At 37.0% G+C, this 25940-nt stretch overlaps 1 protein-coding gene across 2 annotated transcripts in view; it reads left to right on the top strand.

Annotated features, from left to right (window-relative positions):
- SETDB2 (SET domain bifurcated histone lysine methyltransferase 2) overlaps positions 1 to 25940 on the top strand; it is a 111591-nt gene that overhangs the window by 3890 nt on the left and 81761 nt on the right. For both annotated transcript variants that reach the window (XM_054586330.1, XM_054586327.1), the window contains exons 2-5: positions 2678 to 3039; positions 15686 to 15811; positions 20865 to 20930; positions 23860 to 23956. In XM_054586330.1, coding sequence (XP_054442305.1) covers positions 3024 to 3039; positions 15686 to 15811; positions 20865 to 20930; positions 23860 to 23956 — 305 coding nt within the window. In that variant the 5' untranslated portion in view covers positions 2678 to 3023. The remainder of the gene's footprint in view (positions 1 to 2677; positions 3040 to 15685; positions 15812 to 20864; positions 20931 to 23859; positions 23957 to 25940) is intronic.

Below are 25940 nucleotides of genomic sequence, written 5' to 3'. Positions count from 1 at the left end.
TTTATTTACTTTTAGAGAGAGGGGAAGGGAGGGAAAAAGAGGAGAGAAACAGCAATGTGCAAGAAATACAATAATCAGCTGCCTCCCACAGGCCCCCAACTGGGAACCGATCTGCAACCCAGGCCATGTGCCCTGACTGGGATCTGAACCCAGGAACCTGGTCCACAACCCAGGCATGTGCCCTGACTGGGAACAGAACCCCGACACCTTTTGGTTTGCAGGCCAGGGCGCCAGCCTGTCTTCTAGTAGTCAGATTAACACATTCCCCTTTATTTTGGGGGGATTATTAACATATATGGTCTTTTCCTTGTCATCTTATTTACCATGCTTCTCTTCATATCTTTCATGTCTTATTTCTCCGTTTCTTTGTTTAAATTGAGGTCAGGCCCCAAGTTTTCTTTGTTGTACCTTTTTTGTTTTTCATAGATTTACATTATCAATACAGTTCTTAATTTGTTTTTCCTTGCAAAGTCTAAATTTAATTAGTATTGATAGCCTCCCTATGAAGAACTTAACTTGCTTCTACTTTACTTTCTCTGATCTTGAGACAAGCCCCTTCCAACACTCCTCCAAAAAAGAACGTAATTTCCCATTGTTCTGTCTCCTAGCATTTTTGTGTCATTTGTTATTAGCATCCATTTTTAATCTGTGTTTACCTAGCATTAATGTGTTTTACTCAGTTGCCGACTGTTGCTCTTGTACCTCACTACTTCCTTCTTGGTTAGTTTTTATTCATGCAGTACTTCCTTATTTCTTTCAGAGATTTTTAGTGGCTTTTAATGTCTGTAAAAATCTCTATTTTGGCTGAAATAGTATTTTGGGGTTCGGACTTACTTTCCTTTAATATCTGGCATTTCTGATGAGAAGTCTGATTACCAGTCTGTTACCTAGTCCTTTCAGATAATCTAGATTTTTCTGGAAGCTTTTAAGACTTTGTCTTTTTTCTTGATATTCTGGCGTTCATCCACAGTTTGTTTAGTAGTGTGTATTAAGAATTTTATCCTGCTTAGTATTCAGTGCACCCTAGTGGGTTTATGTGTCTTCCAGTTCTGAGAAATTCTTGGTCTTTATTGCCTCTTTATTTTATTCCTCCTCTTATTATTTCTTTGCTCTGTGTTTTGAGTGAATTTACTCAACTCAGTCTTCCAGCTTAACAAATGGCTCTTCATCTGAGTCTGTGCTATTATCTAGTCATCTGTCGAGTTTATTCAACAACTATTTTTATTTTTAATACTCACTTGATACATGCTTGTTAATTTTAGAGAAAGGCAAAGGGAGGAAGAGAGGGGGAGAGAACATGGATATGAGAGAGAAATATCAATTGGTTGCCTCTCACACTCACCCTAACTGGGACCAAACCTGCAACCCAGGCATGTGCCCGGATTGGGAATCAAACCAATGACCTTTGAGTTTACATGACAACACTGCAACCAACTGTGCCACACTGGCCAGGGCAACAACTGTTTTTATATTCAAGATAGGTATCTAATCAGTTGTTTTCAAAACTGTATGTTATTTCATGGATGAGATTTTCTTCTTTTGCTCTTTGAGGATATTAAATACAGTAACATTTGTTTTAAAATTATTTTCAGGATGCTCTGTTAATTCTTTTCTTGAATTTAAATCCATCCATTTGTGGGTCTGTTAAATCTTTTTCATGATGTAGCATTTCCTCAGATGTTTGATGACTCTTCAGTTGTACACTCATCTTCTCTGAGAGGTTTTGCTCTTCGATTTCCCATGTTACTATGGTGGTTGGCATTATCTCTACAGCTTCTCTTGTGTTTCGTTTCCCCAGAGAGGTCTCACAGACTTGGTCCATAGAGAATTCCCTTTTTGTTTTCAGCATGACTACATAGTTTTAAATTTTAAAAAATATATTAATATATCTGTGGTTTTGGAGTGGAAGAAGAATTTATTGTATGTTGACTAATATGTTGACACTGAAAACTGTTGATCTCTTTTTGACCTGGACCTGTTCCACCTCTAGGTACATATCTTAACGGAATAAACATAGATACGCATAAAGCATATTCCACCATTAATTATTATTGAAAAAAATGACCTAAATGTTCAATATAGAGGTTTATTTATACTACTAATAAATAATTTACTAAATTTTAATTATTAAAATTCTTTAGTATGTTTTAATATATGTATTACTGACCAAAGTACATCATACACTTAAAAGCCATATTATAGAAAAATATTAATGACCAGGGGAAAGTGCTTAATATGTTATCAATGAAAAGTTATAAAAAATTACATATACCAAATTCCAAATTTTGTTTTATAAGTATATTTACTGAAAGAACAATAATTACTGCTAGTATTTATTGAGTCCTTTGTATGTGCTGGGGACTATTCTAAGTGATTAAGTCTTATTCTCACTGCAGTTCTATGAGATAGTTAGCATTATTATACCCATTTTAAAAGTTTTTATAAAGTATTTATAAAGAGGATAGTTTATGTTAGTTAAAACATATAAAATATGGGAGATTCTTAATTTCTCTGTAATTTTCCTAATTTCAGTATTTTACACATTTTTCTAATTAATATGTACTTTTTTCATAAGAGATCATGGTGTTTTTAAAAGATAGAGCTATTATATAACAGTCTCTCCTTATATATTTTATTCTTTACAACTATGCATAATTCTTTATTGTTCTTTTTACAGAATGTTTTATGCATTTATGGACCAAAAGATGGAGTTGGTTTTTATTTTTATAAAGATATTGTCAGTGATTTGATACAACTATAAATATTTAATTGATGAAGATTCGTGGACTTGTCACTATGTTGGACTAGTCATTTCTTAACGTTTCTTCAATCACAATTTCTATTCGAACTTTCAAAAATCAAAGAATACTGGGTTAGAATGGTATAATGATTTATTTTCTCTGAGGACTGCAAATTTCATAGAGACCACAGTTGGATTCCAGATATATTCTCCAATCAAGGTGATTCATCCCTTTGATAAAGTTAATTTTGAAGAGTTTTGTGTTTATGAACGACACCAAAAGATGGGAGAAAAAAATGGTAGGTTGAAAATCCATTGTTAAACTTTACATTTAAAAGTATGTATACTACTTAATGAAGCTGAATTGTCGCATTTTCAAGGTGTTTCATTGCAAGCACCTTTCTGAATTAGAAGGAATTAGGGTATATTTTGATGTAGCCAGCAATTTCAACTGTCTTTATAATTAATTGCATATATATCTGAAATGCTAAGTCAGTACTTTAAGGTACTTTTAAAAAAATATTCTTTAAAAAAAATTTTTTTAAAAGATTTTATTTATTTTTAGACAGAGGGGAAAGGAGGGAGATGGGGGCGGGGGCAGGGGGAGAAACATCAATATGTGGTTGCCTCACTCATGGGCAACTCAGGCATGTGCCCTGACTGGGAATTGAACCGGCAACCCTTTGGTTATCAGGCTGGTGCTCAATCCACTGAGCCATTCAAGCCAGGGCAAAAATATTTATTCTTTAGAAACCATTTAGATTTAAAGAAAAATTAAGGGGCTATTACAGAGAGTTTCCATATTCCCTGCCCCCAGTTTTGCCTATGATTAACATTATATTTGCCTGGTATATTTGTACAATTAATGAACCAGAATTGACTATTATTATGATATATGATAATAATATATGTATTATTATGAACTAAATTCTGTGGTTTATTTCTTTTTCTTTAGTTGTTACCTGATGTCTTTTTCTGTTCTAGGATCCCATCCAGGGTACTACATTACATTAACTTGTCATGTCTCCTTAGGGTCCTCTTGGATGTGACAGTTTCTCAGACTTCTTTGTTTTTGATTTTGTAGGAATTTATATCCAGATACTTTTTTAGGATGACCCTCTATTGGAATTACTGACTTAATTTTTTTTCTCATCATTAGACTGGGATTTATAAGATGATGGGAAGTAAAGCGCCCTTTTTCCACATCATATCAAGGTTGTATTTATCAACATGATTTCTCACTTGTTGACACTGAGCTTGATCACCTGGCTGAAATCTGATTTCTCTACTGTAAATGACTTTTTTTAAAAAATATTTTTTTAAAAGATGTTATTTATTTATTTTAGAGAGGGAGAAGGCAAGGAGAAAGAGAGGGAAACATCAGTGTGATATGTGAGAGAGACATCAATCAGTTGCCTCTCACACGCCTCCTGCTGTGGACCTGGCCTACAACCAAGGCATGTTCCCTGACAGAATCAAACCAGTTTCCTTTCAGTTCACAGGCTGGTACTCAATCCACTGAACCACACCAGCCAGGGCTCTAGTTTTATCTTCCTTTTCCTACTGTACTCTTTGATAGCAAATCACTCTGTGCAGCCCACACCTAAGCTATGGAGACTTATGCTCCCCTTCTTTCAGATCAGAATATCTATGTTAATTATTTGGAATTATTTTGCAAGGGGGATTTGTCTCCTTTCCTCCTCTTTTGTATTTTTTAAAAATCTTTTATTTATATCAGTATGGAGTAATAGATACTTGATAAAATACTTGAATAGATAAAATAGTTGGCTATTTTATACTTAGAGTTATAATCTAGTACTGTTTTATTTCATTACTCATATTGTCCCAGGATTGGCCATTGGGAGCTCTTTCAGTTGGCTCTGTGTCTCCTTGACATATCCCATCAATGTTAGTGGGTTTTGTTTTGTTTTGTTGTTTTTAGTACTTCCTTATCTTCTGATATTATAAGATGTTCCAGGCTCATGTATATTTCCTGTGCCAGTCCTAGAATCAGCCATTTCTTGAATGAGCCCTGGTTCCTTTTGGAAAATGGTACTAGAAACTAAGGTCTGGGCGGTACGTATGCTCTTTGTTACTGGGGTTCTGTTGCTTTAGGCCCTCTCAGCTTACAGCATGGAAATATATATACATGTATACGAATATAAATGTGTATACTAACCTCTGTGTACACACATATCTGTATATATTTATATATGTGATCATGTGTGTCTATATGAAGTTAAATGAGTTTATATTGATGTCTCCAACTCTAATCCATTACCACACAGATCATTTTAGTCTTGTTTATCTGTATATTCCCACTCCAACAGTGGGAAATGTGGCTCCAACCATCTGTTATCCATTTGCTTAATTGCTCAATTCCCATATACAGGTACCCCTTGGAGATGTGGGTTGGATTCCCGACCACCACAATAAAATATCAAAGCAAGTCATGATCTTTTTGCTAATGGAGGGTCTTGCCTTCAATTTGTATAAAATGCAACATCTGTGAAGTACAATAAATCATAGCACAATAAGATGAGGTGTGCATATATATGTATAGCAGTATTAGAAATGTACATTTGTTCCTGGTTGGGAAATTACAGTGCTTGTGCACACTTCCTGTACTTTTAGTCTTACAGACTTTACTTATTTCCAAAGTTACTTAGGTCAGTGCCTTTTCGACCCCGCCCTTCAGTGAGGCTGTATATACATTTTTTAATACTTAGATTCTCTTATTGCCATCTGTATTCATTCCTTCCTGGGATCCCTAACCTCTTAAATGATATTTTAAAACTTGTATGCAGATAGGTTCACTCTTTGTGCTTTAAAATTACTTGGTTTTGACAAACGCATAATGTCATGTATCCACCGTTACAGATTGTACAGACTAGTTTTAATTCCCCTTAATGTACTGTAATTTGTGGATTGTTGTATAAATCACATAGTACTGATTTCACTGGACCATTATCTAGGCCACTGTTTCTTAAACATTGTTTGCTCTCAGGACTACATTTTACTCTTAAAAGTACTTAAATTCCCTAATAGCTTTTGTTTATGTGGCTCATACATATTCATATTTACTGTATTAGAATTTGAAATGGAGAAACTGAAATGTTAGTTGGCTCATTTGTTAAAAAAATAAACCAAATATTAACATGAATTACATTTTTGTGAGAAATAATTATTTTCTAAAACAAAAATTAGCAAAAAGAACATTGCTAAACATTTTTATAAATCTCTTTAATAGTTGGCTTAATAAAAGAGAGATTCTGCATTTAATCTGTTGTGATATGTTGCTTTGGCTGAAATGTATTTTTAAAAAATGAAGCTTTATACAGACAAGAAATTGGAAAAAGGGAGAATATCTTAATAGCCTTTCAGATAATTGTGGATATTTTCCTTTGCTACAACTCCAGAATTCAACAAGTAGTCATTCTTTCCAAGTTATAATATGGACTCTGAAATCATATCAGTGTTTTTATATGTTGTTGTATTAAAATTCATTGGTCTGTATTGCACTTTGATTTTAGTATATGTGCTGTCAAAGCAAGTACTGTCTTGCACTTTGAGTGAGTCTTTTACACATGTATGATTTTATAGCATCGTGCATTGGCCACTTAGAAGATACTGGTTCAGTGAATAATGCAGATTTTTCCAAATGCTGACGTATTTTATCGTCCACTATTAAAAAATCACATTTGTTAATATTGCTACCAGTATCATCAAAAATTGATTAATAATTGAGAAACTGTCAAGCTTACCATGGTAGGTGCAAGATTTCCAAATGTCCAGTTTTACATTGGTAGTTTGAACCAGCATTATTAATAACAAATGCTGTCAGCTTTGTCCTTCAAGTGATAGTTTCACTTTGTTCTTTTTTCAAGAAAATGTATGCCAAACACCCAAGTCTGAAAAACCATAATTTTATTATTGGGTTTTTTAAGGAAAAATGGTTTTCATGAAAAAAACCCCCAGCTAATTTAGCTTACAGTTCAAGCATTCTTAAGTGAAATTGGTGATGATGAATAGAGTGACTTGCTGGTTCTTGGTACCTTCCTTAATTCATGCTAATACCAACACTCACCAGTGCTTTTGTACCATCAATACCGTCAGTACAAGGGGGAAAAGGCAAATAATGTCTTGATGTTACTGTAAAAATAGTTTGACGTAACATATTATCTGGACGGGTTTGGGGAACCCGAAGAGGTCATAGACCACACTTTGCTGATTGATCATAGGCTCCAAGATGTCTTAGAGATCCTCTAAACCAACGTACTTGAAGCTCCTCAAGGGATATTCAGAAATACAACTTTTTAAAGAAATGAATACATGTCTGTGATAGTGTACCTAGGTCACTATCATTGTACTTGGTAAGTAAGCCATGTATATTCACTTACTGAATGAGTTCAAGTCAATATGATTCATGACCATTGCCTATGTATAAAGACAGTCTGTCCCAGGTGAGATTGGGAGACTTGTAGTGTAACTAATTTGTCTTCCTTTTTTACTAAGCAGCTGTACTTCTTCCTTCATGATTATGTTCTTGTAATAAATAATCATATCTCACTAAATAAGGGAGCAAATTTAGATGGAAAGTAGCTGTTAGAGAGTACTCTTCATTTCTGGAGGCAAGTAGCAGCAATATTAGTATACTAATTTGATTATCAATTGAACACCCGCTTCTGTACTCCTTATAATTTGCCTAGTGAAATGTACTGAAGTATTTGCACTTTTAGATTATAATCTTCAGCATGTATATACAGTGAAGTAAAGGAGCAAGAAACTAAAATCATTTACATTGTAGTAACCATCTATCTATACAGTCTACAGTTGAAAATGAAAGTCAGTCAAATATTTCTTCTTATGAGTCTCTGGTCAAAAAAGTTACTAACTTTTTTGGTGAGTGTCAGTTTTAGCATGACTCTCCTAATCTCATTTATCAGATAGGTTGGTTACCTCTTTTCTTTCTTAATACTACTTTGGTTAAATTTTCCATAGCAAGAAGATGAAAAAGAATGATCAAGAAGAAAGAGATGTCCAGGAGCAAGAGCCATTGAAATATGAGAAATAAACCTAGCAGTATAAGATAATGATATTATAAGGAACAATATATTAAAAACCCAGAACAAATAAATAAGAATTGCTTAGTTTTATTTATTCTGCAAGCAAATAGTTTCAGTATTTTTTGATTGACTTTATTTTCTTAAATTATATTGGCAGTGCCCTCTTTATTAATCCATTCCAAGACTAAGTCTTTATCCTTTTCACTTATAAATAATTCATTATTAAGTGTTTCTTGTCAGAATCATTTGGTATCTTGTGTTGATATTTCTAACAGTTTTATTTTTATGTATTAATTTTTTAAACCCTCACCCAAGGATATGTTTCCTAATTTTTAGAGAGAGAGGAAGGGGGTTAGAGAGAGACAGAGAGAGTGAAACATTGATGTGAGAGGGAAACATCAATCAGTTGCCTCTTGAGCATACCCTGTCTGGGAATCGAACCCGCAGCCTATGAGTGTACCCTGACTGGGAGTTGAACCTGAAGCCTTTTGTTGTACAGGACGACGTTCCCATCAACTGAGCCAGGGCTCTAACAGTTTTAAAAGATAGTTGCTGGAAAACAAAAATTCATTTAAGTCAAGATTACTGTCTTTCAGCATCACTGCTTATTTTCTTAAGCCAGGAGTTACATATGATCCAGAGAATTATAATGCTATAAAAAGTTATTTCTAAATGCCTTTCAAAAGCCTTCTTTTCTAGATGTCCACCTCAAATAAAGATAAATCCAAAGTGTGAAGTAAAGATTCATATCCATGAAAAGAAACGTGGTAATGATAATCAATTAAGTGTTTTACAAATAGTTTTGCCTAAAAGTAATGATTTTTGTAGGTTTGTCAGTCAGTGAAAACCTTAATGATTTTAAGGATTCTGAGAAAGCCCTGCTCCACTTAGCTGAATGATCTCTGAAGTTACTCACAGGTTATTTCCTTTTGTCTAAGACTGTATTCACTGTTCAGTTATGAGGGGCTATCCTCCCTAAATGGAATTATTTAAAAATTGTGTATTTATTCTTATATGTTTAAACTTCAGTCACCTTCACAGTACTCTCCATTTGATGCAATACATCTATTGAGATGTTTTTTCCAATCCTCTGTCAATGTTGATGCCTTTTAGTGCTTCTGCCATTTTTGTTTCATCTCATACACATCGGCAAAACGTTTCCTTTTGAGGAGTGTTTTCATCCAGGTAAACAAAAAAAAGTCGTTTGGGGTGAAATCAGGTGATTAAGGAGGGTGGGGCACAGGGGTCATGCTGTTTTTGGTCAAAAGCTTGAACATCCAGCATGGTGTGGTCAGGTGAGCCCCTAAATCACCCATCATGAAATGTGCAAATGTGTTGAATCTTAAAAATTCACTGAGGCCAAAAGTAGCCTCTCAACAATGCCAGCTGGTACACTGCTACCAATGGGTTCCTAGAACACTCAGCTAATGGGTGAAGCCTGTACTACAAGGGGCCCACCCTCCCGAAGTTAATTCTGGGGCTTGGGGAGGGTCCCCTCGTATATATAATAATTTCTTGCTGTCATGTGCTTATCTGCACATTAACTCTGAGGTAGATCTATTATTCCCATTTTGCAGATATGATCACACAGCTAGTAAGTGGCAGTGCTGGGATTTAAACCCATATACACCTGAATTCCAAAGCACAGATTTGTAATTGCTCCTGTTCTTCCATTGATTCCTGAGATGCCACTTCTACCTGTTTCCTCAGTCTCCATGATTGCTTTCTATTGTACTCTCCCTTACGTGGTGATGTTCTGCGGAATACCCTCTTTTCATTTCTCTGCACATTCTCCTTAATCATATTTACTCGGTGGCTTCAGCAGTGTTGCCTCCTATTGACTCCAAAGTTTGTATACCCATGTATCCATTTTACTCACCCTACTTGAATTTCTTCTAGGTGCCTCCACCTTTATTCCCTGTTTCAGTGAATACCATTATTATACTTATGGTTGCCTGAGTCAGAAAGTTAGAAATCATTATCGACTCTTCCCTCTTTTCTCTGCTACATGAGTGATAAAAGAAACAAATCTAATCATATCATAAGGTCTTAACACCTCTCGAGTCGCTCCATATAGACTTCCATTGAAAAATAAGGTTTATTAGCATTGTACACAAGCCCTTCATGCCATGGCCACTGCCTGTCTCTACAATTCTTTTCCCTTTTGCCGTCACATTGTTTTCAATGTTGAAACCTTCTCTGAGCAGTGCCAGTGGGAATTAAAAGTAGGTCATCTTGTGTAGTACACATCTGGCCAGAATGTTAACAGGGAAATAATACCACTCCTGAGGCTACTATGGTGGCAACAGCCATAATTAGCCAGATTTCCCTTTTGGGTAAAGTGACTTTGCTAGGAAGACTCAGGACTCTGGGCCCCAAGCCTCCTGTGGAGATTCTCACTCTTACAAAACTTACAGGTTCTAGGTTTAATTTTTATTAGGGAAGGGGGTGGGGGTGGGTGTGGGTGTGGGTGTGGGTGTGGTTTCTTAAATAATGGGATCTCAATCCTAATGGCTTCTCCAATGAGCTTTCTAAAATGCAATTATCATGGTCTTCCTTTGTCCCCATTTTAACATTTTATAAATAGTGTTTAACATTTTAGATATTTTTGTTACTTACAAATATGGTTTAAGTTACATTTGGCTTTTGCAAATTTATTTTGGTTGCATTTTTTTATTTAAAAAGTTTTAATGTATTTTTTCTATTACCATTTATCCCCCTTATTTTCCCCTTCCCTCTGCAATCACTACCCTGTTGTCCACATCCATGAGTCATTTTTCCTTTTTACTTCATTCCTCCACCCCTGAACCACCCTCCCATAGCTGTCATCTTGCTTGAATCTTCTATTGAATCTTTATCTGTTTTGTTCAGTTTGTTCATTAGATTCCACATATAAATGAAATCATGATATCTCTGACTGGCTTATTTCACTTGGCATAATGTTCTCCACATCCTGTCACAAAGGATAAAACTTTCTTTTTTACAGCTGAGTAGTAGTCCATTGTATAAATATCCCATAGTTGTTTTATCCACTCATCTACTAAGGACTCGGGCTGCTTCCGTATCTTCATGATTGTAAATAATGCTACAATGAAAATAAGGGTGCTTATGTTTTTTGAATTACTGTTTTCAGTTCCTTCTATTTCCAGAAGTGGGGTCACTGGGTCAAAACAGAGATCCATTTTTAATTTTTGAGGTATCTCCATACTGTTTTGCACAGTGGCTGCACCAAACTGCATTCCCAATAACGGTGAAAAGGGTTCCGATTTCTCCACATTGTTGCCGCCACTTGTTGTTTGTTGATTTATTGACGATAGCCATTCTGACCTGTGTGAGGTGATACCTGATTGTGCTTATAATTTGCATCTCTGACAATTACTGAAGTTGAGCATGTTTTCACATGTCTGTAGTCCATGTATATGTCCTCTTTGTAAAAGAGGCTATTCAGGCCCTTTGCCCATTTTTTTTAACTGGACTGTGTTTTTTTGATAATCAGTTATTTTTTAAATTTTATTTATTTATTTTTAGACAGAGGGGAAAGGAGGGAAGAGAAACATGAATGTGTGGTTCCCTCTCACACGTCCCTCACCAGGGACCCAGCCTGCAACCGAGGCCTGTGCCCTGCCTGGGAATCAAACCGGCAATCTTTTGGTTCACAGGCCAGCACTCAATCCACCGAGCCACACCAGCCAGGGCAATAATCAGTTTTAAAAGTTCTTTACATGTTTTGATTATTAACCCCTTATCAGATGTACCAGTGAGTATGTTCTCCCATTCTGTGGGTTGTCTTTTGCTTTGTTGATGGTTTCCTTTGCTGTGCAAAAACTTTTTATTTTGATGTAGTCCCATTTCTTTTTGTTTGTTGCTTTCTCTTGCCTGAGTAGAGAGATCAGATAAAATATTGCTACTAGCAATGTAGGAGAATTTACTGCCTATGTTTTCTTGTAGGATTTTTGTTTTTTTTATAGTTTCAAGTCTCAACATTTAAGTCTTTAATCCTTCTTGAATTTATTCTTGTGTGTGGTATAAGGATGTGGTCTAGTTTCATTTTTATGCATGTATCTGTCCAGTTTTCTCAACACCATTTATTGAATTAACTATCTTTATCCCATTATATGTGCTTTCTTCCTCTGCTGAATATTAATTGACTAAAGGTGTGGGTTTATTTTGGGGCTCACTACTTTGTTCCATTGATCTGTATGTCTGGCTTTATGCCAGTATCATGCTGTTTTGATTACTATGGCCTTATATTATAGTTTGATATTAGGTAGCATGATTTCTCCAACCTTGTTCTTGTTTCTCAGTATCACTGTTTCTATGCATGGCCCTTTGTGGTTCTGCATAAACTTTGGAAATAGTTCATTGTAGTTCTGTGTGATACATCATTAGAATCTCGATAGGAATTGCGTTGAATCTGTATATTGGTTTCGGTAGGATGGACATTTTAATGATGTTAATTCCTCCTATCCATGAACATGGTATGTGCTTCCACTTATTTGTACCTTCAATTCTTTCTTTAGTATTCTTTAATTTAGTTTTCAGTATAGGTTTTTACATCCTTGGTTAGATTCATTACTAGGTGTTTTATTCTTTCTGAAGCAATTGTGATTCCCTATTTTTGTTTTTAACATGATAGGATTATTTCTCTAGGAAGTGTTTAAGGTGTTTGCTGGGCATATGAAATTTTAGCTCATGTTTATAAATACCTGTAAAAACTTTTAAATATTTTATTTCACATAATTACTTAAAAGCCAATATAAATGGTATTTTAAAAGCATTCTTTGTTTATTTTTTAATTTTTCCTCCCCTTTCTTCCCCTCCCCCTAGCATTCCCCTTCCCTGCCCCCCTTGGTTCATGTCTGTGAGTCGTACATATAAGTTCTTCGGATTCTCCATTTCCTATACTATTTTTAACATCCTCCTGTCTATTTTGTACTTATTACCTATGCTTCTTATTCCCTGTACCTTTTCCCCTATTCTTCCCTCTCCCCCTCCCCTCCGATCTCCATTTCTGTGATTCTGTTCCTGTTCTAGTTGTTTGCTCAGTTTGCTCTTCCTTTTTTTTTTTTTTTTTTAAAGTTCAGTTGTTGATAGTTGTTTGTTGTCATTTTACTGTTCATAGTTTTTGATCTTCTTTTTCTTAGATAAGTCCCTTTAACATTTCATATAATAAGGGCTTGGTGATGATGAACTCCTTTAACTTGACCTTATCTGGGAAGCACTTCATCTGCCCTTCCTTTCTAAATGATAGCTTTGCTGGATAGAGTAATCTTGGATGTAGGTCCTTGCCTTTCATGACTTTGAATACTTGTTGCCAGCCCCTTCTTGCCTGCAAGGTTTCTTTTGAGAAATCACCTGACAGTCTTATGGAAACTCCTTTGTAGGTAACTGTCTCCTTTTCTCTTGCTGCTTGGTAAGATCCTCTCCTTTTCTTTAATCTTGAGTAATGTATTATGATGTGCCTTGGTGCGTGCTTCCTTGCGTCCAACTTCTTGGGATTCTCCAGGCCTCCTGGATCTCCTGGGAATCTATTTCCTTTGCCAGATTGGGGAAGTTCTTCATTATTTGTTCAAATAAGTTTTCAATTTCTTGCTCTTCCTCTTCTGCTTCTGGCACCCTATGATTCACATGTTGGATCATTTCAAGTTGTCCCAGAGGTTCCTAATTCAGTCCTAATTTTTTTTTTTGAATTCTTGTTCCTTCATTCTGTTTTGGTTGAATGTTTCTCTCTTCCTTCTGCTCCCAATCATTGATTTGAGTCCCGGTTTCCTTTCCTCTAGTGTTGGTTCCCTGTATATTTTTCTTTATTTGGCTTTGCATAACCTTCAGTTTTTCCTCCATTTTGCTACCATACTCAAGCAATTCAGTGAGCATCCAGATTACCAGTATTTTGAACTGTGCATCTAATAAGTTGGCTATCTGTTCATCGCTTAGTTCTAATTTTGGAGCTTTGATCTGTTGTTTCACTTGGGCTATATTTCTTTGTCTCAGCACACCTGTAAAAAGCATTACTTTTGGATATTTAGTTATTTCAGCAATTACTGAGGTGTTCCGTTCTGCAACCATCAGCTTCCATGTTTAATGGAAGTTACATTCCTAAAAATTATTCTTTAATTAAAAAAACTTTAAATTATATATTTTTTATTATACAATTATAGTTGTCCTGATTTTCCCCCTATGTCCCCTTCCACCCAAACCATACTCTGAGGAAATCCCCCCACCATTGTTCATGTCCATGGGTCATATGTTTAAGTTATTTTCCATACTTTACATTTCCTGTACTACATTTTTTATATTGTACTTCATTTTCTAATCTGTACTTTACATTTCCATGGCTACTAAATTTCCTATACTGTACTTTACATTTCCATAGCTATTCGGTCACTACTTATACTTCTTAATCCCCTCATTTCTTCACCCATTTCTCCATACCACCCACCCATCGGGCAACCATCAAAACACTCTGTATCCATGATTCTCTCTCTGTTATTCTTGTTTGCTTAGTTTGTTTTTCTGGATTCACTATTAGCTGTGACTATGTACTACCAACCTCCGCCCTCTGTGGAGCATCAGCTGTGCCAGGGAAGGGTGGTGGTGCTCCATCATGGTCTGTAGCTATCAACTGGGTTATACTGGCCCTGGGGTTTCCTAGGTGGTACAGTCCAACATCAGCTGCAGCCTACTTTTGGCCCGGGGCACCCTGCCTAAGCTGTAAAGCAATCTAAAATGGAAGTTCCCAGGTGAAACCAAGCTGTGAATCTAAGCTGGTAGCTGCTAGTGCTGGGCCTGGGGCTCACTGAAGCCAGCTGTTGCCTTTTTGATAGGATTTAGGAAGTTGTTCAGGATAATCCAACACCAGCCATTCATATGTAAGAGCAGCGTCCATAAGTTGGGATGGGTGGAGTCTCTGGAGATCTCCAAGGCAGGTCAAATAGTTTAGGGAGGGTGATGGTGTCTCAGGTATGGCACCAGCTTGCTGGTCCTGTGGATAGAGGGTTTAGAAGAGGGACAGTGATCTCTGCTCACCTTGACACTAGACACTTCAGTTCCTTCCTTTATGCTACTGGTGCCTTTCAAGCTACTACCCCAATGCTAGAGCACAGAGTGAGTGAGTCTGAGCAGGTGAGTCTCTGTGTGGGTTCTTTAACAGGAACTGTCCGTAGCTCCAGCAGTTCTTCCACTGACTCAATGCATGCTGATTTTTGCAGCTGGAAGTTATGGAACTTGTCTTGGAACATATGGGACTTATATATGGCCCTGGAACCCTGGGATTGGGTGCTTGGTGTAGGGCTGGCTCCCAAGAGAACCCTCCTGAATTTTAATCTACCACATGTGGGTGAAGTACTGGCCCATTCTGTGTCTGTGTCCCTCCTACCAGTTTGGATGGATATGGTTTCTTTAATTCTGTAGCTGCCCAATTTCCATTCAACTTGATTTCTGATGGTTCTGGGTGATGGTTTTTCTATATTTTAGTTGTAATTTTGATGTGGTTGTACGAAGATTTGAGCCATGTCTGCCTATGCCACCATCTTGACCAGAAATTCTTAAAAAGTTTTTAAATGAGTGTGTATCTATGAATGTCCACTACACTCCAGAATGAAGTCAATTTTCTTTTCCAGTCCTGAAATAGTTTCACTAAAGTTTTCTACATTTTTCCTAAATTAGGAGAAATAAATGCCATACTTAGATCATATTTCTTGTTTCTAGGTCTTTTTTTGTTAAGGAACAATGACCAAAATCATCTTTTTCAAAGAAATTGAGAGTCCAATTATAACTTCATTTTATTTAGACATCAAACAGATTGTGTGTAACATGTGCCACAGGGAAATGATAGTCTGTTTCTATTGAAGTCGTGGGCTTCTCACTGACTTATATTTAGGTGATGCAAAGAGTTTCTGGAGGGAGCTGGAAGATGATGGAAAAGTGGACATGATATTTGATCAAGTGCAAAGTGTGCTGCAGTCACTGAAGCAAAAGATCAAAGATGGGTCTGCCACAAGTAAAGGTATGAAGCAATAAAAACTTTCAATGCATGTAATGCTTAATGTTACCCCCAGTATATGGTAAAATTCAATTTCCAGTATTATTGTTTGTTTTTAATTTTATTGATTATGCTATTATAGTTTTCCCAGTTTTTTCCCCTTTGCCCCTTTCCACCTAGCACACCCCACTCCCTCAGGCAATCCCCACACCATTGTTCATGTCCATGGGCCATGTATATACGTCTTTGGCTACTCCCTTTTCTATACTGTATTTTACATTCTCATGACTATTCTGTCTACCAATTTGTATTTCTTAATCTCTTCACCTTTTCACCCATTCCTGCAGACCCCCCTCCCCTCTGGTAACCATCAAAATGTTCTCTGTATCTGCTTCTGTTTCTTTTCCACTTGTTCACTTAGTTTGTTTCTTAGATTCAATTCCTAATAGATATGTATGTATTACCATTTTATATATTATAATTTTGATCTTTTTCTTAAATAAGTCCCTTTAACATTTAATATAATAATGGTTTGGTGATGAACTTCTTTAGATTTTTCTTGTCTAGGAAGCTCGTTATCTGCCCTTCGATTCTAAATGATAGCTTTGCTGTGTAGAGCACACTTGACTGTAGGCTGTTTTTCATGACTTTGAATATCTCTCTCCAATCCCTTCTAGACTGAAAAGTTTCTTTTGAGAAATCAACTGACAATCTTATGGGAACCCCCCCCCCCCCCCCCCCCGCCTCGTAGGTAACTAACTTCTTTTCTCTTGATGCTTTTAAGATTGTCTCTTTATCTTTAACCTTTGGCATTTTAATTACGATGTGTCTTGGTGTGGACCTCTTTGCATCCATCTTGTTTGGGATTCTCAGTGCTTCCTGGACTTGTATCTCTATTTCCTTTGCCAGATTAGGGAAGTTTTTTTTCATTATTTTTTTCAAATAGATTTGCAATTTCTAGTTCTTTCCCTTCTCCTTTTGGCACCCCTATGATGCAAATGTCGGACCTCTTGAAGTTGTACCAGAGGCTACTTATACTACCCTCATTTTTGGGGGGTTCTTTTTTCTTGGTCTTGTTCTGATTGGTGGTTTTTTGCCTGCTTATGTTCCAAATCATTAGTTTGATTCTTGGCTTCATGCACTCTACTGTTGTTTCCCTGAAAATTGTTCTTTATTCCAATTAGTATAGCATTCATTTCTGACTGGATCTTTTTTATGTTGCTGAGGTTATCACTAAGTTCCTTGAGCATCCTTATAACCAGTGTTTTGAACTCTGCACCAGACAGACTGGTTATCTCCATTTTGTTTAGCTCTTTTTCTAGAGTTTTGATCTTTTCTTTCATTTGGGCTATGTTTCTTTGTCTCCTCATTTTGGCAGCCTCCCTGCCTTTGTTTCTATGTATTAGGTAGAGCTGCTTTGACTCCGTGTCTTGGTAGTGTGGCCTAATGTAGTAGGTGTCCTGTAGGGCCCAGTGGCACAGCCTCCCCATTCACCGGAGCTGGGTACTCGAGGTGAACCCTTCATGTGGACTGAATACACCCTCCTCTTGTGGTTGAGCCTTGGTTTCTGTTGGCAGGTCTATGGAGCGGATTCGCCCAGGCCAGTCAGCTGCAAGGATTGACTGTGACCATGTACCACCAACCTCTGCCCTCCTTGGAGGATCAGTTGTGCTGAGGCCCATTCCACAGAGCAGGCCTTACTTCAGCAGGGCTCTAGTGCCTGCTGACTCTGCCCTTCGAGTGTGCTGCTTGTGGAGGTTTTTGGGTGGGAGTGCTCTAACATGGTCTATAGCTGTCCAATGGATGCACAGGCTCTGGAGTTTCCCAGGAGGTAGTGGTGCAGGGCTAGGTCACCCGCTGCCTGTGTTCTATCCGGCATAAGCTATAAAGTGATCTGTAGATGGGTGCTACCTTTGGTGGGCGTAGAGGTGCCCAAGCATGGCCGTGCTGTTAACCAAGGCCAGCTGCTGCTCTTGCTAGGCCTGAAGCCACTTAGCAAGAAATTCAGAGACTCCCTGAGACTAACTACTGCTTATTTGAGAGGATTTAGGAGTATCTGAAAGGAGCCAAGACAAGCCATTCATACAGGAAAGCTACTGTTAACAGCTTGGGTGGGTCTGTAAGTTGGGTGTGGCTGAGCTTCAGGGAATCGCCAGGGCTGGGCAAACAGTGTGAGCCAGGTTGATGAAGTCTCAGATATGGTACCTGCCCACTGACTCTGTGGCTCTGTGGTTCTGTTGGGGGATGGTGCAGAAAAGAAACAGTGGCCTCTGCCTGCTGTTCTGTCTGGGAGAAAGCTGTACCCCAGCTCTTGCTCTGATGTGAGATACTTCAATTGCTCTCCGTGTGCCACTGGTGCCTTTCAGGCTGCTGCCCCAGCGCTGGAGTTCAGAGGGAGTGGGTCTGATTAAGTCCGTGCATGGGCCCTTTAAAGGTAACTGCTTGAGAATCCAGCAGTTTCTTCCATCTGCTCAATCCCTGGTGGTTTTATAGCCCAAAGTTTTGGAGACTTATCTTCCTGGCACTGGATTTCTGGGCAGGGGCGCCTGCTATATGGCTGGGTTCCCTTGCTCCCAAGATACCCTATAGATTTTTCTCCACAACACACTGGTGTTTTACCGGCCCATTCCACATCTCTGTCTCCACCCCTCCTTCCAGTCTGGATGGATGTGGTTTCTTTTTTAATTCCTTAGTTATAGGACTTCTATTCCGCTCAATTTTTGATGGTTCTGAATGATAGTGTAGTTTTAATTTTGATGTGGTTGTGCAAGGAGGCAAGGCATGATTACCTACGTTGCCATCTTGGACAAGGCACCTGTTGTTTGTTTTAAAAGTCAAATGATTTCTTTGTTATCTAAAATTCTAACATCAGTTCTGTTTGCCTTTTTATATGTGTATTTGGTTGGCTTCCATAAAGTCTTGCATTTATCATACCATGGCTATATTGTAAAGGTGGGAAAGATGTTTACTTTGAATAGCTATTAAATTTCTCTCTTTAACTCAGGCCACCTTTCCCCCAACCCCCACATTTTATTTTTTCTCTTTTATCTTTTTTTGGGGGGTATTGCAAAAGTAATGTCTGCTCATGTACATATAGAAAGGATGACAAAAAGTATCCATTATCCTATCATTCAGTGACAACTAGTGTTTTTTACATACAACAGTACATATAACTATATTATATCACCTTTAGCAGAACTTGTCTTATTAGGCTTCTGAAAGCAAAACTTGCATTGTATATAGACAATCAATTCAGTGAACCATGGGTGTTTGGTTTTTTTTTTAATTTCTTTTTCTTCAACCCTGTTTGGTTGTAGAACAAAAGATTTTCATGTGGAAACCTTCACATTCCGTTAGGACAGATGATTTTCTCGTGTGTGTGTGTGTGTGTGTGTGTGTGTGTGTGTGTGTGTGTAAATATATTTTATTGATTATACTATTGTCCCAATTTTTTCCCCTTTGCCCCCCCTACTGCCCAGTACCCCCTCTCCCTCTAGCAATCCTCCTTATTTCGTGTCTGTGGATCATGCATATCTTTGGCTACTCCATTTCCTGTACTGTTCTAAACATCCCCCAGGACAGATGCTTTTCAAGCAAATTTTTCCCCATGTTACGGAGCAGACGGGGGCCCATCCACACGGTGCCTTGGTGAATGACCCAACAATTTAATGCTGGAAGGAAATATTCATTTACAACATTACAACCTTGGGGGTTCTCAGAGCACCTCAGTTCGGTGTCCTCCTTTCCTATGAGGCTCAGCACTTCCCATGCCCCGCCCCCAGCCTACTAGCCAAAAGCATCTCAGAAAGTTTCCCATATCCTTATCTGTGCAGGATCTGTAGTATGTTGCCATCAGCCTCCATTTACTAGTCGAGAAAGGCATGTACCGTGTTATTCTGGATCATGGTGAAACTCAGGAAAGGCACAGGTCTTAGAAGTCCAGGTAAAATCCAGGTGCAGCAGATCAGGATCTTGCAAAGAAGTACTTTACAGCTCTGGAGTCAGCTAGCGCAGGCACGATCACAGCAGCAGCATCTCCTTTCTTATTAGTCCAGGCCACATGGCCTCCTACCTCACTATAAACTACACAGCTGCTTGTTTACATCTCCCATCTTACTGCCCTCTTTCAAACCACATGGCAAAAATCCGTTACTACAGACAGCATGTCTCTTCCTTCACTACTGCTACCCACGTGGCCAGGACAGCCTTTCTCCTTCCTAAGAAGCATAGCCAAGAGCAGAGCGAGAATCACTGCCAAATCTAGATTAAATTCCAGCACCTCCTCCATAACCGCATTTCAGACTTCTCCCACAATCAGCTACATCTGCCAATTCTCTGGTATCTTCTGCCTTTCTGGGTGTCATTGTTAGTCCAGGCTGGCGCCTGTGAAGTGGAGTGAACCCCCTTTCTGCTGCTCACAAGCAGGCACAGCAAGCTCCTCAGGCTACATGATGAGTCAAAATCCTGCCCATCTCCCTGGCTCTAGCACAGCTATTTACCAGAACTCTAACAGTGGCCATCTGGTATTGATATGCAAAGTATCTCTCAACCAGTTTGTCTACTTCCTCAGCCACCTGGCATGGCTGTGGAAGCTTCTTCAGGAATTTTTTCCCATTTTTCTGTATTGGGGGATGGGGAGGGAGGCTTCTCTGGTTCTGGGAGACCCCCAGCTCAAACACCCTGTTCTGAACTTGGTACCGTGCCCATTACACCCAGACTATTGTTTATTTTTCTCAGACTATTTTGAATTCTTTCTGGATATTCTTGTAACAGTTTATTATATACTTGTCCAAAAAATTAGTACTTTTTTTCATTTTAACTTTTTTCCCATTCCTTCATGAATCCAGTATACCTAGGATTGAATCCAGTATCACTTCCTAGCTGAACGTTCTGTAATGAATAGGTTAACCTCTAAGCTGCAATTTCTTTCTCTCTAATACAGCTATTGATAAGACCCTCTCAGAGGAGTTGTGAAGGTTAAATGAAATAAAGTATGTAAATTGTTTGGCACAGTAGCTAGCACTTGAATAAGGGTGATGCTGCTGCTGATGGCTTTCGTTCTTTTTTTCCTTAATAGAATACATACAAGCAATGGTTCTAGTGAATGAAGCAACTAGAAGTAATAATTCAACACTGATAAAGGGTATGTACATTTCTAATTCCAATCTAGAGTATTCTCTGGTATTTTCTTGATCTGAAACAGGCCTGCCTAATTATGTCAGGCTAACAGACTAAAGATAATTGAAAATAAAATGTAAGACCTATACTGGTGAGTTATATAAATAAGTTTCCCTATTAAATGAAAATCCCTACCCATCCAGTATAAGAAATGCACACCCCAAAAAGCCTCATAGAGAAGGAATGAACAATGTATCTCCTCTTCAAAAAAAAATTTTGTATAACAAGAGCAAATAGAATTTTAAGACTCCAAACCACTATAAATCAGCTTTGTTTGAAGAACAATACTAGAAAAGAATATTCTAATATAGATAAATGGGTGGGAAATTTTATCGTTTCTAGATTATTATTAGACTCTCAGTCTTCTAAACTCTAAACAAATTTATTTCAGAAGGAATTAATCAAAGATAGTATACCGGGGCTAGAAAGAAAAAATGAAAATTACTTTATTAGAATTACTATCCTAAAAATCTTATTCTTTCACTGATTGCTAAAGTGTTGAAGAAGCACATTTCCTACATTTTAATTACTACTATGAAATATTATCAATAAATTATAATAATTTTCACTGCTATAATTTGGAGCCTCAAGGTTTTAAATCTCTGAAAATATAGCTTGGCATTATCAGTATATTTTAAAGAAACGTTTTGTTACTCAAAAGTGTTCTCAATTTCAATACCTACATTTTTAAAATAGTAGATTCTGTAAGGAAACAGTTAAGCTATCACAGTATCCTTCAGTTGCACTTGGAATTAACACACACTTAAGAGATTATATTAGTTTTGAAGAAAGGCTTTTAAATGCAGGAGGTAGTCAGAACTACAGGTACTTCTAAACAATTTTTTTTCTTTCTGAGACAATCTGTTTCCCACTAAAATACAGTAAGTTGGGTTTTTGTTTTGGTTCTTTTAAAGATAATTTTGTCAATGGAGGTTTTGAATATTATAATTTCATATTTTTATGTAGTTCATCTGAAATGTAATGAACTTATTCAAATAAAAGTATGTGTTTGCAAGTGGTAAACCAATGTTTATAAGTAATGGGGGTGTTATGTAATTGACATTTTTGGCAAATACAAGGATTAGCAACTTTGTAGTAATAAAGTTTTATGTAAGAATTTTAAAAAAATACTGAGTCTAGGAGAAATAAAAGGATTTAATGTTGAGGTCAAAACGAGCCATCCCAGAGCCAGCCAGCCTACTGTTCTCCACAAATCACAAATTACCTTTATTTTCCTTGCTTGTGTATAACAAACTATAAATATTTTCTGTGTGCTTATACAAAGGATTAGATACCATTTTTTGAGAGAAATTGTTATTTTCTCTTTCCCTCCTTAGTAAATGATTAATTTGAAATCACCATGTTTTTCAGTAAATCTGATTTCTAACTATGTTTATATACATTTGTCTAATTCATACTTGTTAATATGCATTTATATAATTCATACAATGAAATTAGCTGGGAAAATCAGAAATTATTTATAAAATTTACTTATTTTTAACTAGTTAATATAGCTTTCTTCAACTATCAGATTTTAAACCTTCTTTCTTTACCCAAGTAAGTAAAGCAGGAGATTTGTTTTTCAGTGAGTCAAGGAGTGGCCTTGGGCTATAATTTATACTTTTATTTACTTAAACCTTTTTTTTCCTTTTCAATAAGACTGTTCTACACTAAAGAACCAAGGTAAGCAAATAATCCAAGGCAGGATGAGAAATCTTTTTATTCCCCCTAAGGTCCATCATTGCATAGGAAACAGCAAATTTTTTTAAAAAATTATTTAAACTAAACAGACAAACAGGGTATTTCACATACCATTTTTCACAATAAGAACTGGAAATCTATAAATTTTTTTTTCATTAAATGTGCAAATTGCCCTGGCTGGTGTGGCTCAGGGAATTGAGTGCTGTCCTGCGAACCAAAGGGTCGCTGGTTCATTTCCCAATCTAGGGCACATGTTTGGGTTGCAGGCCAGGTCCCCAGTAGAGGGCGCACCAGAGGCAACCACACACTGATGATTCTCTCCCTCCCCCTCTTTCTCCCTCCCACTTTCTAGAAAAAAAATTGAAAAATTAAAAAAAAAATTTTAAATACATAGCTTATTTCTACATTGTAGTCATGTTTAGAAGAGTAGGGGGAAAAAAGGGACAAAAACGAAATTGAGTGCAAAGAGATAGAGGAGAGACTAAGAGAAACATAAAAAGACAAATGGAAAGACAAAAGTGAAAGAGGTACCCAAATATTATACCCCATTAAACTCCCCCCATAAAATAGGTGGTAGTAAAACAGAGAACAAAAGATACATAAACTTTCCATTTTGTGACCTTTTCATAGAACCTTTAAGAGTTATATAATTTTTCTGCCCTGGGCGGTGTGGCTCAGTGGATTGATTGCCAACCTGTGAACCAAAGGTTTGCTGGTTCAATTTCCAGTTTAGGGCACATGCCTGGGTTGTGGGCCAGGTCCCCAGCAGGAGGCGTGTAAGAGACAACCACACACTGATGTTTCTCTCCATCTCTTTCTCCCTCCCTTCCCTTCTCTAAAAATAATTAAAATCTTTTTTTAAAAAGTTACATTATTTTTCTGTAAAATACCAGCAGAGGCAGGGACACTTAATGTTCACCTTAAAGGTTGATTAAAATTCAGATAAAACTCAGGCCAAACTGGAGTTACTACATTAAAAATCTCTTCTATCTTAAGTCTTTTATTTCATTCTTATTTTCTTAATGTTTTTGAAAATATTGACACCTAACTTTTGGGGTCAGTCTTGATTATCTTAATATGTTTTCAGATTTAAGGACTTCATGTATCTCTAGTTAATAAAGATATTTAGATATTAGACTGAATGATTTTTAATTGGTGTACTTGTTCCTGATGTTCATATTTTTTTCATGTAGATCATAACTCTGTGACGGAAAATGAACAGGAAAACAAATCATACTCATCGCTGTCTACATCATATGAAGAATCGTTTCCAGAAGACTGTACAGTTCTGTATGTATCAGTTAAATTTGTTTATGTTCTTAGTGCTTTTGCTTCCAGATATTTACTATTTCTAATCATTTTTTTAAAGATTTTTAAACCATGTTTATTCTATCACAGTTGTCTCAATTTTTCCCCCTTTACCCCCCTCCAACCATCCCACCCCCACCCCCCACTCCCGCAGTTAGTTCCCACTCTGTTGTCCATGTCCATGGGTCATTCATACATGTTCTTTGTCTAGTCCCTTCCTCTTCTTTCCACCATTGTCCTCTTTCCCCATCCCCTCTGATCACTTTTCAATCTGCTTGATGTTTCCGTGCCTGTGGTTTATTTTGTTCGCTAGTTTATTTTGCTGAACAGATTCCACTTATAGGTGAGAATCATACGATATTTGTCTTTCACCAACTGGTTTATTTCACTTAGCATATTCTCCAGTTCCATCCATGTTGTCGCAAAAGGTAGACATCTCTCTTTCTTCCTCCCTTCCTTCCTTCCTCCCTCCCTTCCTCCCTCCCTTCCTCCCTTCCTTCCTTCCTGCCCTTCTTTCTTTCTTTTTTAAATGCAGATTGATATTATTTACTTTTTTAAATGTCAAAGTCAATTATAAAATATTAAAAAATGTAAAACCATTATAAAGTCTCAGCAATTAAAACATGACACCAGTACAGAAATAATCAAGTAGATCAATGAAATAGAGTGAGCATTCTAGAAACTAACATTTATATCTAACAATGTAATATATGATTAAATTGATATTTCAAATCTATGGGGAAAATAAGGGTTATTCAACATACAAGGTGCATGGACCACTATTACTTGAAATAAAACAAATATAGAGCCTTATTTCACATGTTATACAAGAAATATTCACATGAGTTAAAAATCAGTTTGTAGAATCTAAGGAGTTTTAGGAGAAAATACAAACTAATCTTTTTCTTACCCTGAAGTAAAATACTCGAACCCAAAAGCTATAAAGTAAAATATTGACAATATTACTATATTAAACATTTAGACTATATAGTAATATACATATAAAAAAATTAAAGGACAAGTAATAGAATGGGAAAGTATTTGCCACACATCTAAAAAAGGGTTAATAGTTTATTTCGGGGGTTTTTTCGGTTTTTAGGGAAAAAAAATTCTACAAACCTTTAATCAGTAAATGGATAAAGAATACCAAATAGTCATTTAAAGCTTTTTTTTAAAATAATAGAAATAGGCAAGGAATATACAAAAACAGGTTTCATTTCAACAAGTAATAAAGGAACAACTGAAACAACACATCATTGTCACAATCAGATTAATATGTACTAAAAAATATTGGTAATATCAAGTATTGGCAACTGTGAAAGGAACTGAGTATTCATAGACACTTCATCTTAAAGCAGTCCCTTTAGCATATTTTACAGTGCTGGTTTGGTGGAGGTGTATTCTTTTATCCTTCTTTTGTCTGGGAAATTCCTTATTTTGTCTTCCATTTTAATCGAGAGCCTTGCTGGGTAGAGTAGTCTTGGTTGCAGGCTCGGAATATTTATTGCCACTCCCTTCTGGTTTGCAATGTTTCTGTTGAGAAGTCAGCTGCTAGCCGTATTGGGGCTCCCTTGTATGTTACTACCTCTTTCTCCCTTGCCTCCTTTAGGATTCTCTGTTTGTCTTTGATATTTGGCATTTTAAGGATGATGTGTCTTGGGGTGGGCCTCCTTGGGTTCCTTTTGAATGGGACCCTCTCGACTTCCTGAACTTGTGTGACTTTTCCTCTCTTCCAATTAGGGAAGTTTTCTGTCATTCCATCATTACCTTTTCAAACAGGTTCTCTATTCCTTCCCCCTCTTCCTCTCCTTCTGGTATCATTATTTTATGTATATTATTACATTTCAGGTTGTCCTGCATTTCCCTAAATGCCTCTTCATTCTTTTTGAGTCTTTTTTCATTTTTTGCTCTTTCTGGGAGCTTTTTCTTACCTTTTCCTTTGGCTCGCTGATTCATTCCTCTGCTT

The sequence above is a fragment of the Pteronotus mesoamericanus genome, unplaced genomic scaffold, assembly GCF_021234165.1.
Source record: "Pteronotus mesoamericanus isolate MK-2021 breed Mesoamerican mustached bat unplaced genomic scaffold, CSHL_Meso_final contig_94, whole genome shotgun sequence".
NCBI lineage: Eukaryota > Metazoa > Chordata > Mammalia > Chiroptera > Mormoopidae > Pteronotus > Pteronotus mesoamericanus.
Note: the sequence above shows the minus strand (reverse complement) of the source record. Positions and strands in the feature narration are given on the sequence as shown.